Source organism: Zychaea mexicana (assembly GCF_025766255.1).
Source record: "Zychaea mexicana strain RSA 1403 chromosome Unknown BDB00scaffold_6, whole genome shotgun sequence".
In the NCBI taxonomy this organism is placed as follows: domain Eukaryota; kingdom Fungi; phylum Mucoromycota; class Mucoromycetes; order Mucorales; family Lichtheimiaceae; genus Zychaea; species Zychaea mexicana.
The window spans coordinates 406042-418207 of record NW_026516669.1 but is presented as its reverse complement, the minus strand read 5'-3'; the positions used below and the strand labels follow the sequence as shown (position 1 = coordinate 418207).

Below are 12166 nucleotides of genomic sequence, written 5' to 3'. Positions count from 1 at the left end.
AACGCGACAAGATGATACGCATTTCGATGAGCTCTAAAGAAGCTGGCTGGCTTTCCGGTAGCTTAGAAGCAGATAATAAAGCCTCCAATTTGTATAATGGTTCGTTGTTGTCATTCTACGCGGAGCTTTTGTGGTTGTAGGTTGGCAACACATAAACTATCATTATGCTCTCTCTTGCTACTATATGCATAGATTCAATACAACGTTTGAGATAGAACGTCTTGCGGCAGCCATCTTAGCAGCGAGCTTAATTAGAAACAAACAAACGAGTACATGGTACACAAATCCTATCTCAAGAAAGCCGCGCGGGGTTTGTTAATATTAGACATTCATATACTCTCAAGAGAGCTTTTTGACACACAGACACTTTACCATGCTTGAATCAATTCAGTCAGATCTCACTCAATGCATTAACAACCCAGACGATCCAGCAAAACAATGCAAGCTAGAAACAACGCTTACTGAAGCAGTAAAGCAAACAGTGACTGATGCTAACTTTAGGTAAGTGTTTCGATCGAGTCGAGATCTCTAGCCTTTTTTTGACGTGTATTATATATAACTGTTGCCTTACGCGTAACGATCCTTCATACGAAACACATATACACTTGTGTTTAGAGCACAAACCGGTTGCTCGCCCGATTTCTGGCGTATAGCATGTCTTGCAATGCCTGAATTTGCACAAAAACCAACGGCACAATCGTGTCTTGTCTTACTATTGAAACTGGTTCGCAACGCCGTTGTTAACGAGGTTGTCAATCAGCAGCTTGCCATGTAAGTGTAGCTCCTCTTTGTTTTCGTATATCACTTCTTCTTTCTTCGTCCACTGCTGCCTAACCAACTTTGGCAAAATGCATAAATTTAGAGAGTTCGGTGCATTATATGAAATAGAGAAAATTATAAACACCAGGCTTCAAAGCCATGATCAAGAAGGTCCGTTTTAGTATTTTACTTTTTTGCTCATATCTACGTAGATGCATGACTACTAACTTTGATCGACAAACGTGCGGGGCAATGCATATCGATACAGCTATCACAGTCATGCAAATTGGAACACAGGCGATCTGCAATATGATGACGGGGAACAGTATTGCACTCGAGTTTGTATGGGAGGAATGGATGCAGGATATCAATCGAGGGCATGTTTACAGGTATATATACAAACGGTGCTGTGTGCTTTGCAAGTGTGCTTTCTTGCACGAGGACCGACTATTCTTTGTCTTTACAAACAACTGGACGGTAATGATTTAGTGAACTTCTTGGTGTTAACGATGACGGCGTTGTCACGGCAACCATGATCTTGATATTGAACTGTATACGGAATTCTCGAGAACGATGGTAAGGGCAGAAATGAAGAAGAATGAGCTACCTACATGTAAATACTAAATACTGTTGCCAATAGTCAAGCCATGGTCAAGGCTAAACCCGGTAGAGCCATGCTAAATGCCATTCTTGATGACCTCGAACGGTTACATAGCGATGAGCACAATAAAAATTTTGAACTGGGGTAAGTTTCATTCAGTAAAAGGAAAGTATTCAAGGTTTTTTTTGTTATGCATACTCAAACGCGAACATGCATACATACATACACAGATATTCTATTATCAGTCAGTTAATCGATTATGGTCACTTCGTCACTGTGTACCGCAACATTGAAGACACAAGGTAAGCATACTGTCATATAAATGATAATGCTTTTCTAGCTTGTATACGCGGTTGATAATCTTCACACACTAACGATGGAGAATTAGTGAGCAGATGAATGGTCGACTGACCATGCTGATTAAAGTGATTGATTCGAAGATACATGCGTACAAGGAGAAGAGCAACGGACTTCCTCAATATTTGGGTCATGTCGAGCTGAAAACGATTTCCGGTTTAGTACGACAATTGTGTCAGCGCGCTGTTTTTGTCATGGAACAAGTAATCGAGGGACAAGCACCACCCTCAGCACTTGAAATCGATGATGTATCTGAAGTGTATACTACACTTGTCCTGGTTTTACAAACAGCATCAACACTATTGACGACAAATGAAGACGGCCACGCGGATTTCAAAGAGATGTTATCAGAAGACAATGTAATGCAAGCTGTGACAGGTAACACAAAAAAGACCGGTGATCCGTACATTGCCTCTTTTTTTATCTGAATGGTCTTTCCTTATCTCTTCAGATCTGTTAAGTCGGTGTGAGACCATGGATCAAAATAAGCAGCCTGGGTTCAATTACCTGAAACGCGACAGTGTTCGATTGCTGGGAGCATTGTGTTATGAAGATCGTCGGATGCAAGACAAGGTAAACAATTGTGGCTGTAGTCAGTGGCAGTATTGATGACTGTAACAAGGACAAGTATAAACTCATTGACGCATTTCGATCCGACTTGACTATTGTGATGATGAAAATGATTAGATACGTGAAATTGGAGGAATTCCACTAATTTTAGCACAATGCAAAATTGAAGACGCCAATCCATGTAAGCAGTGTTTTGTAAGGAGGGGAACGGGATGGAACTTTTTAGGTTCACTGCGCGTGTGCATGTATGTTTTGGCTGGGCAAGGTAAGCTAAATTAGACGCGAAATAGACCTGCGGGAATACGCTATACTGGCCATTCGCAACATTCTCAAGGACAACCCTGATAACCAGGCCCTGATTGCTCAAATGGAACCCAAAGAAGCTGTACAAACAGACGGACTATCGGAAATGGGTCTCAAAGCCAAACTAGTAGATGGCAAAGTTAAAATTGAAAAAGCATAGTATTTCATCATAATTTTCACGATAAACCCATTGGGATTCCTTTCATCATTTACCATTCGACCAGGGGATCATCCCAGGATGGTAGCGAGTATCATATGGTCTAGAGAACAAGGAGATGGGGAGCAAGCGAGAAGAAGAGAACATGATACGTAATGATGCTCTAGCTGCTCACAACGTGAAAAGTAAATTCTGCTGAGAATGTAAGATAATGGCCATACCATCACAGCCATAAGATATCGATACATGTGCTGGTGATGCAACGATCCGAAGTGTTTCTTGAACATGCGTCAGAGCAGAAACTGGGCACGAGTTATCCAGTTTTACTTTACCTGTTGATTTCGATTGGTAGGTTATTTTGCCACTAGACTCACATAGTGCAGAGATGTTATATAGATGATGGGAAGAAGACAAACAAACCAGGTACTGATCATATGTCGATCCAACAACCGAAGCTTTGGTGCAGTTTACGCTATCAGGAAGGGTGTCTTTTCTGGCAACCTGTAAACAGAAAGAACTTTAATTACTCTGTCTCGGGTATCGTCATCGTAAAAACTGGCCACATTCATTAAGCTCAACGATCTGCTGTGAAAGCCAGGAGCAGGCTCCTTGCGTGTCTGTCGCGTACAACGTGCAGTTCAGTTGGTAATCATAATTACTACGTTATACAACCCCTAGCAACCACAGCACCAACAATAAAACTCCGCTGTCATTTTTTTGGCGGAAAGGTGTCGCTGTAAACGTCCCTGGGAAGCCCTGGTGAAATCGGGGAACTCCCTTTCCTTCTTTTTTTTATTCGTTTCTCCGAACTACTTTAACCTTGTAATGCCACCCTCTTTCAAACCGCCGTATGCTGTGAAGTCGACTGACCCCGGTGCAGTTGCTAAGGAAGGCGAAACACTGCCTATGCGTCACTTTAAGTTTGCTGACAAGCTGCTTGACCACCCTCCCAACGTTTACACAATGTGGGATTTGTATTTACATGGCAACAAAATCGGTGGAGGTGAGTTTCTTTCTTATTCCTCTTCTTTCCATTAAGGCCGGTGCCTTTTGCTATTGCAAAATTTGGGATATATATGAAATGATATATGTGATATGAAGGAGAGGGGTATTGACAACGTAAAATGGGATATCAGATACGCCGTTTTTGGGTACACGCAAAATGAATAATGGTGTTGCTGGCGAATATGTCTGGCGAAGCCATCGCGAGGTTCGCAAGAGTATCGAGGATTATGGCCGAGGATTAGTGAGCCTCGGTTTGGGACGTCAAAAGTCTATTGGTATCTACAGCGTCAACCGACCTGAATGGGTAAATTATCTTCTTACCGTACCTACTTTGACAGAACGATTAAAATCAAAGTTTCGCTCACTTTATGAAACATCGCGATCGTCCGTCCTCCCCACTTTTGGGTTGGTGAAAATTCATAGACCATGACCGAACAAGCCTGTTATAGACAAGGCTTCATCATCGTTGCTTTGTACGATACATTGGGTGCTGAGGCTATCGACTATATTGTCAATCAGACCGACATGGAGTTCATTATCGCTAGTGCCGACAAACTCTCCAACATTACCCGTTTGAAAGAAAGCTTGCCATCGATCAAGACTGTCATCGTCATGGACGGCGACAATCTCAAGAAGGCGGATAAGGAAGCTGCTACGGATGCTGGATTGGCCGTGCATACCTTTCAGGAAGTTGAAAAGATGGGCGAATCTGTCGAGGAAGAGACTGAAATGCCCAAGCCCGAGGATATTGCTACCATCTGCTATACTAGGTATGCAGCAAAATATTCAAACATGCAGTTGGAGGGGTTTTGTTTTGATCCGAATTGTGGGCTAACTGTCTATCGGTGTTAAGTGGTACCACTGGCGTGCCCAAGGGCGCTGTAATTACTCAGGCAAACTGCGTGGCTTCAGTCTATGGTGCAGCTGCTGTTGGTGATGTTGGCTCGTTCGCATCCGTTGATCATACCGATGTCTACATTTCGTATCTTCCTCTTGCTCACGTGTTTGAACGCGTGGCTCAAGGTTTACATGTCTACCGTGGCGCGGCTATTGGCTACTATCAGGTAAAATAAAACTAGAATATGGGGTAATGGCACATACTGTAGGGTGCCGAAAGGAGGGAAAAGCTATGCGCGTGTCTGTCGTTTGTGATGATTTATACGTATCGCTTACACAAACCACATTTCTGGGGTATGATAGGGTGACACTGCCAAGTTACTCGATGATATCACCGTATTAAAGCCTACCGTATTCTGCTCAGTACCTCGTTTGTTCAACCGTATCTACGACAAGGTTCTTGCTGGCGTCAAGGCCAAGGGTGGCTTGAGCAGCTTCTTGTTCCACCGAGCATTCAATGCGAAGAAGGCCAACCTTGAGAATACGGTTCATCACTGGCTTTGGGATCGCCTTGTTTTTGGCCAAATCCGACAAAAGTTGGGCGGCCGTCTCCGCTTCATTCTGAGTGGTTCCGCACCCGTTTCGCCGGACGTAATGGACTTTATGCGCATTTGCTTCTCGGCCCGAGTGTTTGAAGGCTATGGTCAAACCGAGAACATGTGCGGCGGTTGCTTGGTAAATGACGTGTTCTTCTGTTGTCTCAGTAACTGAAGGGATGTGGAGCGGGCTGGCAAGGCAAGGCATATACTAAACTCAATTATTTGATTCAATGTAGACAATCGAAGACGATAACACATCTGGTGTTGTCGGCGCACCTTTCCCTTGCTCCGAAATCAAGCTTGTTGATGTTCCTGATATGGAATATCGATCCACTGACAAGCCTTACCCCCGTGGTGAAATCTGTATCCGTGGTTACTCTATCATGCGCGAATACTACAAGGTTCCCGAAAAAACCGCCGAGGCTATCGATGAAGATGGATGGTTGCACACGGGTGACATTGGTATGTTTGACTCTGCCAACCGTGTGATGATCATCGATCGTTTGAAGAACATCTTTAAGTTATCGCAGGGTGAATATATTGCACCCGAAAAGATTGAAGGTGTCTACCAAAAGGTAAAAGGTCTTTCCTTTTCAGTTGACTGCTGTAATAGTTGGTGAAAAAGCAAACCGATGTTGCATAATGCTAACATGTATATGTATATTGTAACAATGATAGCACGAGCTTGTTGCGCAAGCATTTGTATATGGTGACTCCAAGCAATCATCCCTTGTCGGTGTCATTGTTCCCGATAACGACGCCTATGTCCCCTGGCTCAAGAGCAACTTCCCTAAGGTGTCCAAGGAACAGAGCTATGATTCGCCCGAGGTGAAGAAGGAATTGCTGAAAGTATTGAATGCTTACGGCAAGGAGAGCGACTTGAAGGGCTTTGAGCAGATTCGAGCTATCCATTTGACCGGTGAAGAATTCACCGTTGAAAACGACTTATTGACGCCTACATTCAAGCTCAAGCGTGAGATCGCACGCAAGGTATACAACTCTCAGATCGACGAGTTGTATGCTGTCTTGTCCAATGGTAGAAACTTCAACTAAAGCCGGTATCCTCGCTCCATGAAATTTATTTTAAAAAGTTATACTCGCTCTTCTCCCCACCCTTGCACTAACACTTTCCCCTCATATATACGTTTTATTATATACACATGCATAACATATCGTTTCTCGTTCTTTTCTATTCCTTTTGTGTGATGGAATTCATTTTTCAATTTAAAGAAAAAATAAGAGTTTATTCCAATTTTTTGACGTAATTTCAGTCTAGATGTACAATTTTTGGGGCAACCATACATCGGTGCCAATCATTTCATAACAAACTCATGTACTTGTGGTAATGATGATGTCAGAGTTACTTTGTGAAATAAACTTTAATATTCACCAAGCGATTGAAGAAGTTAAAAACAACAGAGGCAGATACAAAAGTACAAGGAGCACTAGTTAGTTGATGATGACAAAATAATAAAAATCAAAGTAGACATATGCCAGCCTTAACCTATGTGCCATGGGTGTGTCTACCCTATCTGCAGCTGAGGCAGATCGACATGTTTCCCTTGTCAAGTTGCATATTGCTGTTGTCGACGGCGCAACAGCCTAATGAAGCATTAAGGTTGCCGCAGATATTCCAACATACAGCGGGCTATCAGACTCTGGTTATCGCCGGCACTGCTGTCCCGATGCATGTATAGCGGCTGATTGTGCTGCTGTTTCTGCTGATGCTGCTCGGTAGCAGTGTAGTGTGTAATACTCCAGGCAATGCGCTTCACCTCAGCTCACCCTTCTTTATCGGTATTACTGGTAGGGAAACGTAGTTGCCGACCAATGCTGCAAAAAGAGAATTCTATTACAACAAAAAAGGTTACACAAAATCTTATGTATTACCCTCAAGCTGTCAAATCTTCCCTCACACAAGGCACTGGACACAATTCATAGAGCAGCGTTTTAGACTTATGATGACACCAATATTAAAATCACTTTTTAGATTAAGGACAAAGCCGATCCACTTAGCGATGTGCGACTATAATGATGCTGAGTCGAACGCATTGACGATACTCTGATTCCCGATACGCCCATTAACCTTTGATGTCTATTATTCACTTTTTGAAGAGGTACTAATATAAAAGCAGAGCAAATCGTGACTTTTGAGTAGTACTAATGTTATACAGATTACAGAAAACAAAGCTATTGCAAATATGTAGTTCAGAAACTGATATGTTCTTTTGGAAAATGATGCGTTTAACCTTTCAACTGCCCTTGGCCAGTATATAAAGTTCAAAAGGAAAGTGATGCCAATATCATCCTGTCACTTCTTAATCATTCTCAATTAAATTATTAAGCTTTCGCTATAATAAAGAATAAATGTGCTTCTACACCTTTCTAGGAGAAGAGTCTAGGGCAGCTCACAATTCCCAAGTGTATCATTATACGCTGCATTCCTTTTTTATTGGTATACTGGACCCAGACATAAAAGGTTTATCATGAAGTTGCGGATTGATACGATACACAGATCGGAAATAACATGTCAATCCGTATCTGATTGGCATTCATAATAAATGTCAATTTTTCAGACCGAATCGGATACTCGCATAGCAGGTAAATTGAGGAACCCTAGTAAGTACAGTATAGTTGTTACAGTGCATATCTTGCTAATTAACGTACTACCGGGAAGCGGCAAGAATGCAACGACTGAACATTTTACTTCGGTAATATGGAGAGTTTGCAACTGTGTATAATCATCCCTTCATATTTATTTTCATGACAGTGCCATTTTTACTGCAGTGTTTGCTCCAACCGAACTTGTTTTGCTTGCTGCTATCGAAATTGTAAGATATACTGGCTCTATTTGGGGCTAAAGCTTGTAGTTAACAATGCCATGCTGCCAAACAAGAACATTGTGTCAGTGCTGCGGTTTAAAAGTCGTGAGACACGGAATCGATAGTGCAACGTACTGATCAGGATCGCTACGGTTCATCTCTACATCGCAGGCTGCTATTTAGTAAACCAAGCATGGCAACCCAACCAATGCACTTGCGGACTTTGGCCATTTGCCCACAATAATTTTCAAGCCTTGCTCAACGCAGAAACTTTTCTTCCTATTCTTGCGCGACCCACAAAATGTCAGTTATCTATTACAAATTTAAGGCAGCCAAAGATTCCGATTACGATGTATACACATTTGATGGCCCTGGTGCCACAGTATTTGATGTAAAACGTGAAATTCTTCGAGCAAAAAAGCTAGGCAAGGGCACCGATTTTGATCTTGCCATCTATAACGCACAAACCGATGAAGGTAAATGAAAACATTAAAGTTGTTTGATTTGACATTGCACACTTCCTACGTAAATGTGTACACTGCTTTTCTTCTATTTTTCTTTGAAACCGAGTGCTGAATCTTGTATACATATATAGAATACAAAGATGATGTCTTTGTGGTGCCTAGAAATACTTCAATCATAGTACGACGATTGCCAGCATCGCGACCGGGAAAAGGAACAGCACAACGTTATGTATCAGGAGCATTACCGGCGGATGGCAAAGGAATGGGATCGAGTGGTATGGGGATGTTAAAAGGGCCTCCCGGTCCAGCTGCAGAGCGGTTTGGATCCGGTGGTGGTGCAGGTGGTCGGAACATGGTATTGAATGCACCGCAGTATCGTCACCGGCAACAGCAGCAACAACAACAGCATCAGCAGCAGCAACAGCAATTTGAAGAGACAGTAGATGCTCAACCACAGGGACCAGCACCTACTGATGACTCGGAAGAAGCACGAATTCAGGCCATGTTTCAACAAACGACCGATCAATGGGGTGCTATGCAAGAAAAGCTTGCAGAGTAAGTTTTGTTTTTATTCTCGCTTTTTGGTGTTCCGGGTATAAACGGGAAAAGAGATTGGGTAAAAGGAAGAGGATGTGGGATCATAGAGAGAAACGGATAAAGAGAGGATGTGTTTTTGTGTGCGTGTGCGCATATACTTGTCATATCATATTGTTTTAAAAGAGTGAAAAAGAAAAATATACACTTCTTTTACCCTCTATGTACATCGTTTTCCCTTGTTTGCTCGTGTCTCCTCCATGTCTTTTTTTTTATTCCAAAGAGAAAAGAAAAGTGTATATGCAAAGCATGCGACTTAATAGTACAAAACACTTTTCACTTATTCACATATTACAGACAACAATACATTCCGTTCACACCAAGAGGTGGAGATTGGCGACGAGGTCGAGGAGGATATCATCATTCTCAGCGAGGTGGCCATGGTGGTGGAAGTGGTGGAAATGGTGAGAATAATGGAGACAATAACCAGCAACAACAACCTCAGCGCGTGCCTCCTCCAACGTATGTTTGTTACCGGTGTGGTCAGAAAGGTAGAAAAAAATGAGAATAAGTAGCTTTTGAAGAGCTGATAGTTGCGAGAACGAGAATTAACATTCTAAACTATAGGCCACTATATCAACCAATGCCCTACCAATGGCGACAAAGAGTTCGACAAGCACCCTAGAATCAAGAGGACAACGGGCATCCCACGTAGTTTCCTTAAAGTTATTGAAGAACCGAAGAACGCAGTAAAGTCGGGCACAGGCGGTCTCATGGTAACTCCCAAAGGTGATCTAGTGGTAGCCCAAGCAGACTCGTAAGTTTTCATTGTTACATATTAGAAAAGGAGCACTTCTAACGATACATCCCAATTTAGGTCAACATGGGACAAGCATGTAGCAAAGTCAGCAGCGACAATTAATCTAGGAACTGCCACAGCAGGCGATCTACTGGAGCTGTTTGAAGAAATCCCCATCCCTGCTCATCTTCAATGTCCAATATGCGAGGGTCCCTTTCGTGAAGCAACCATCACCCCATGCTGTGGCGCCAGTTTTTGTGACGAGTGCATCCGTGGTTATCTTCTAGAAAACGATTTCGCTTGTCAGGATTGCCAACAGCAAATCCCAAATGGACTGGATGGATTAATTCCTAATATGGACGTACGAGCAAGTGTAGATAGTTATGTACGCGAATACGTCCGTAATCATAGAGAATAAACAAAAACATTCGATAGAAAAAAAATATATTATTCTCTTGTCGCTTTTTTCCACCTTTTAATGATAACATGAATAACAAAGAAAATAAGAAAGATGCAGCGAAGCGATTGTACATGCATTGTATGTGAGTTGGTTATAGAGTGAATGTGTGGGTGAGTGTTTTTGCGTGTTTGTCGTGCTTTTTACAGTGGCAAGCCGAGTCCATACGTATTGGCTCTTGACCATCCTGTTTCACATGTAGGACAAGACATTTGGCCACCTCTGAAGTATGTGTCTGCACAATGTCGGTGGATGCGAACGTTACAGCTTTGCAGTTCACAGCGTTCGCCCATAGTAATGACTCCCATACAGACCGCGCACTCCTGGATCACATCGCCGTATTGCTCGCGTAAATAATTTTGAAGTTCTAAGATGCCGCGTGTATCAACAGTATAGGAAGAACCGTCGGGTGTGAGACAGATCCAGCCGTCTTCAACCAAGCGGTCGATCAGTGTTTGTGTATCCTTTTGTGACATGGGCGGTTTCATGGATTGGCCCAGTCTCAAAGCAGCCATGGAGCCCACAGCGTTTTTTTCGTCGTCTGCCATCACAATTAGCTCGAGCTATCAACAGCGGAGAGAAGGTGAATGTTAGACATTAAACTTTTCGTGTACATGACGCGAAAATAAAAAATTTACCATTTGACGGAAATACGCGATTTCACTTGCTGTGTACTTGGTTGCTATTTGGGCTACTTCGTCTTCTTTAGTGTTTACCTATGACGACAAAAGCGCGTAATATTAGCTTTCTAAGTATGCAACCTGGCAGGAAATGGTATTGTGTAAACTAAATAGTGAAATCCGATTTGCTTACCAAGCCGACAAGTGGTGATCCATCACGCTCATCACGCGATCGTCGTAATGAAAGATCAATGTCGTTTATTTGGGCATTAATATCACTAATGAATTCAGCAAATTCGGAACGCTCACCTAAAAAAAATGTTTAACATTCGTCAATGGTTGCCAAGGCAGTAAAATTTATTAATGAAACTTACATTGTACCAAATGGCAAATTTTGGTATAAAGCACTTCAGCCTGCTCCTCCGTCAAAACCCGATGCGAGAGCATTGTTTGCATAAACAGTCTATGGCTATCGTTATATGCTGCATTGTGGCCGCCATTCGTTTCGTCAGCACTGCTGATCATAAAACCACCGGCCATCTTGAAGTTTAACAGTAAAAGGAGGAAACACAAAAACTTTAGAATAGCGAGCTTCAGGAAGCTATGCAGAATCAATTAAGGTAACAATTTTGTCAGTGTCAAACAATCACGTCAAAGCGGCCTTCCATAATTACTCTTTGTCGTTGCTATCGAGTTGCTGTGATGATACTATTCTGAAGAAATCCACTGTTGTGGCATATACCATGCTGGGGATGCTAATTGGCAAAGTTTATGCGCAAGACACAAATTTATATACGAGTTTAAATAACATCATATCTTGGAGTATTGTTATTTTGGATGTATTTGTGTTTGAGCTCTTGTATAGTAAGTAAATGAGTATACAGATGCGGGCTTTCTTACATGATATGAATTATACAACGTGTTGAAAAGTATGGACACCATCGAAAATTGTTATATGTTTCGGAAGACACTTACGACATCAGTTATACTTTCCCTTCTTTAATTCAGTTGTCTTCTTCATCCACCCTATGATACCGTGCTTGTTGATATCATCGGTTCAAATGTTGCTCCCGAAGCCGATTTCATTTTCAAGTTCTCAAAATAGATGTGTCACAGCAGAGCATATAACCATGGAAACCTTGAAATAAGTTGACTCACTGAATTCGCCATCATCATCAATTTCAGTCGTGGGTAGCGAGGAAAGGACGTTATCATGATATGCCTAGTGGTCCGCACAAATGGCCAAGAACGATGTAATTGCATGCTGGCCAATGACATACAC

General features: G+C 42.3%; 4 protein-coding genes across 4 annotated transcripts; 3 read left to right on the top strand and 1 right to left on the bottom strand.

The window, feature by feature from the left end:
- Window positions 1–191: 191 nt before the first annotated feature.
- BDB00DRAFT_801274 (spinocerebellar ataxia type 10 protein domain-containing protein) lies at window positions 192–2802 on the top strand. The gene is made up of 11 exons (XM_053121851.1): window positions 192–501; window positions 616–771; window positions 863–930; window positions 1028–1148; window positions 1249–1335; window positions 1400–1504; window positions 1591–1662; window positions 1749–2095; window positions 2169–2290; window positions 2405–2468; window positions 2578–2802. Exons 1-11 carry the CDS (start codon window positions 374–376, stop codon window positions 2748–2750), a joined length of 1443 nt encoding a protein of 480 aa, XP_052984404.1. The 5' UTR covers window positions 192–373; the 3' UTR covers window positions 2751–2802.
- Window positions 2803–3506: 704 nt separating this feature from the next.
- On the top strand, window positions 3507–6584 carry BDB00DRAFT_801273 (uncharacterized protein). Its single transcript, XM_053121850.1, has 7 exons — window positions 3507–3750; window positions 3884–4056; window positions 4176–4522; window positions 4606–4816; window positions 4953–5324; window positions 5425–5763; window positions 5867–6584. Exons 1-7 carry the CDS (start codon window positions 3573–3575, stop codon window positions 6239–6241), a joined length of 1995 nt encoding a protein of 664 aa, XP_052984403.1. The 5' UTR covers window positions 3507–3572; the 3' UTR covers window positions 6242–6584.
- Window positions 6585–8273: 1689 nt separating this feature from the next.
- Window positions 8274–10241, top strand: BDB00DRAFT_801269 (DWNN domain-containing protein). Its single transcript, XM_053121849.1, has 5 exons — window positions 8274–8486; window positions 8606–9029; window positions 9366–9559; window positions 9636–9825; window positions 9886–10241. The coding sequence occupies exons 1-5, from the start codon at window positions 8312–8314 to the stop codon at window positions 10223–10225; spliced, it is 1323 nt and encodes a 440-aa protein (XP_052984402.1). The 5' UTR covers window positions 8274–8311; the 3' UTR covers window positions 10226–10241.
- A 13-nt stretch (window positions 10242–10254) lies between these two features.
- On the bottom strand, window positions 10255–11518 carry BDB00DRAFT_935770 (Nse1 non-SMC component of SMC5-6 complex-domain-containing protein). Its single transcript, XM_053129204.1, has 4 exons — window positions 11259–11518; window positions 11078–11193; window positions 10903–10980; window positions 10255–10827 (listed from the first exon to the last, which is right to left on the bottom strand). The coding sequence occupies exons 1-4, from the start codon at window positions 11422–11424 to the stop codon at window positions 10408–10410; spliced, it is 780 nt and encodes a 259-aa protein (XP_052984401.1). The 5' UTR covers window positions 11425–11518; the 3' UTR covers window positions 10255–10407.
- Between the last annotated feature and the right edge of the window lie 648 nt (window positions 11519–12166).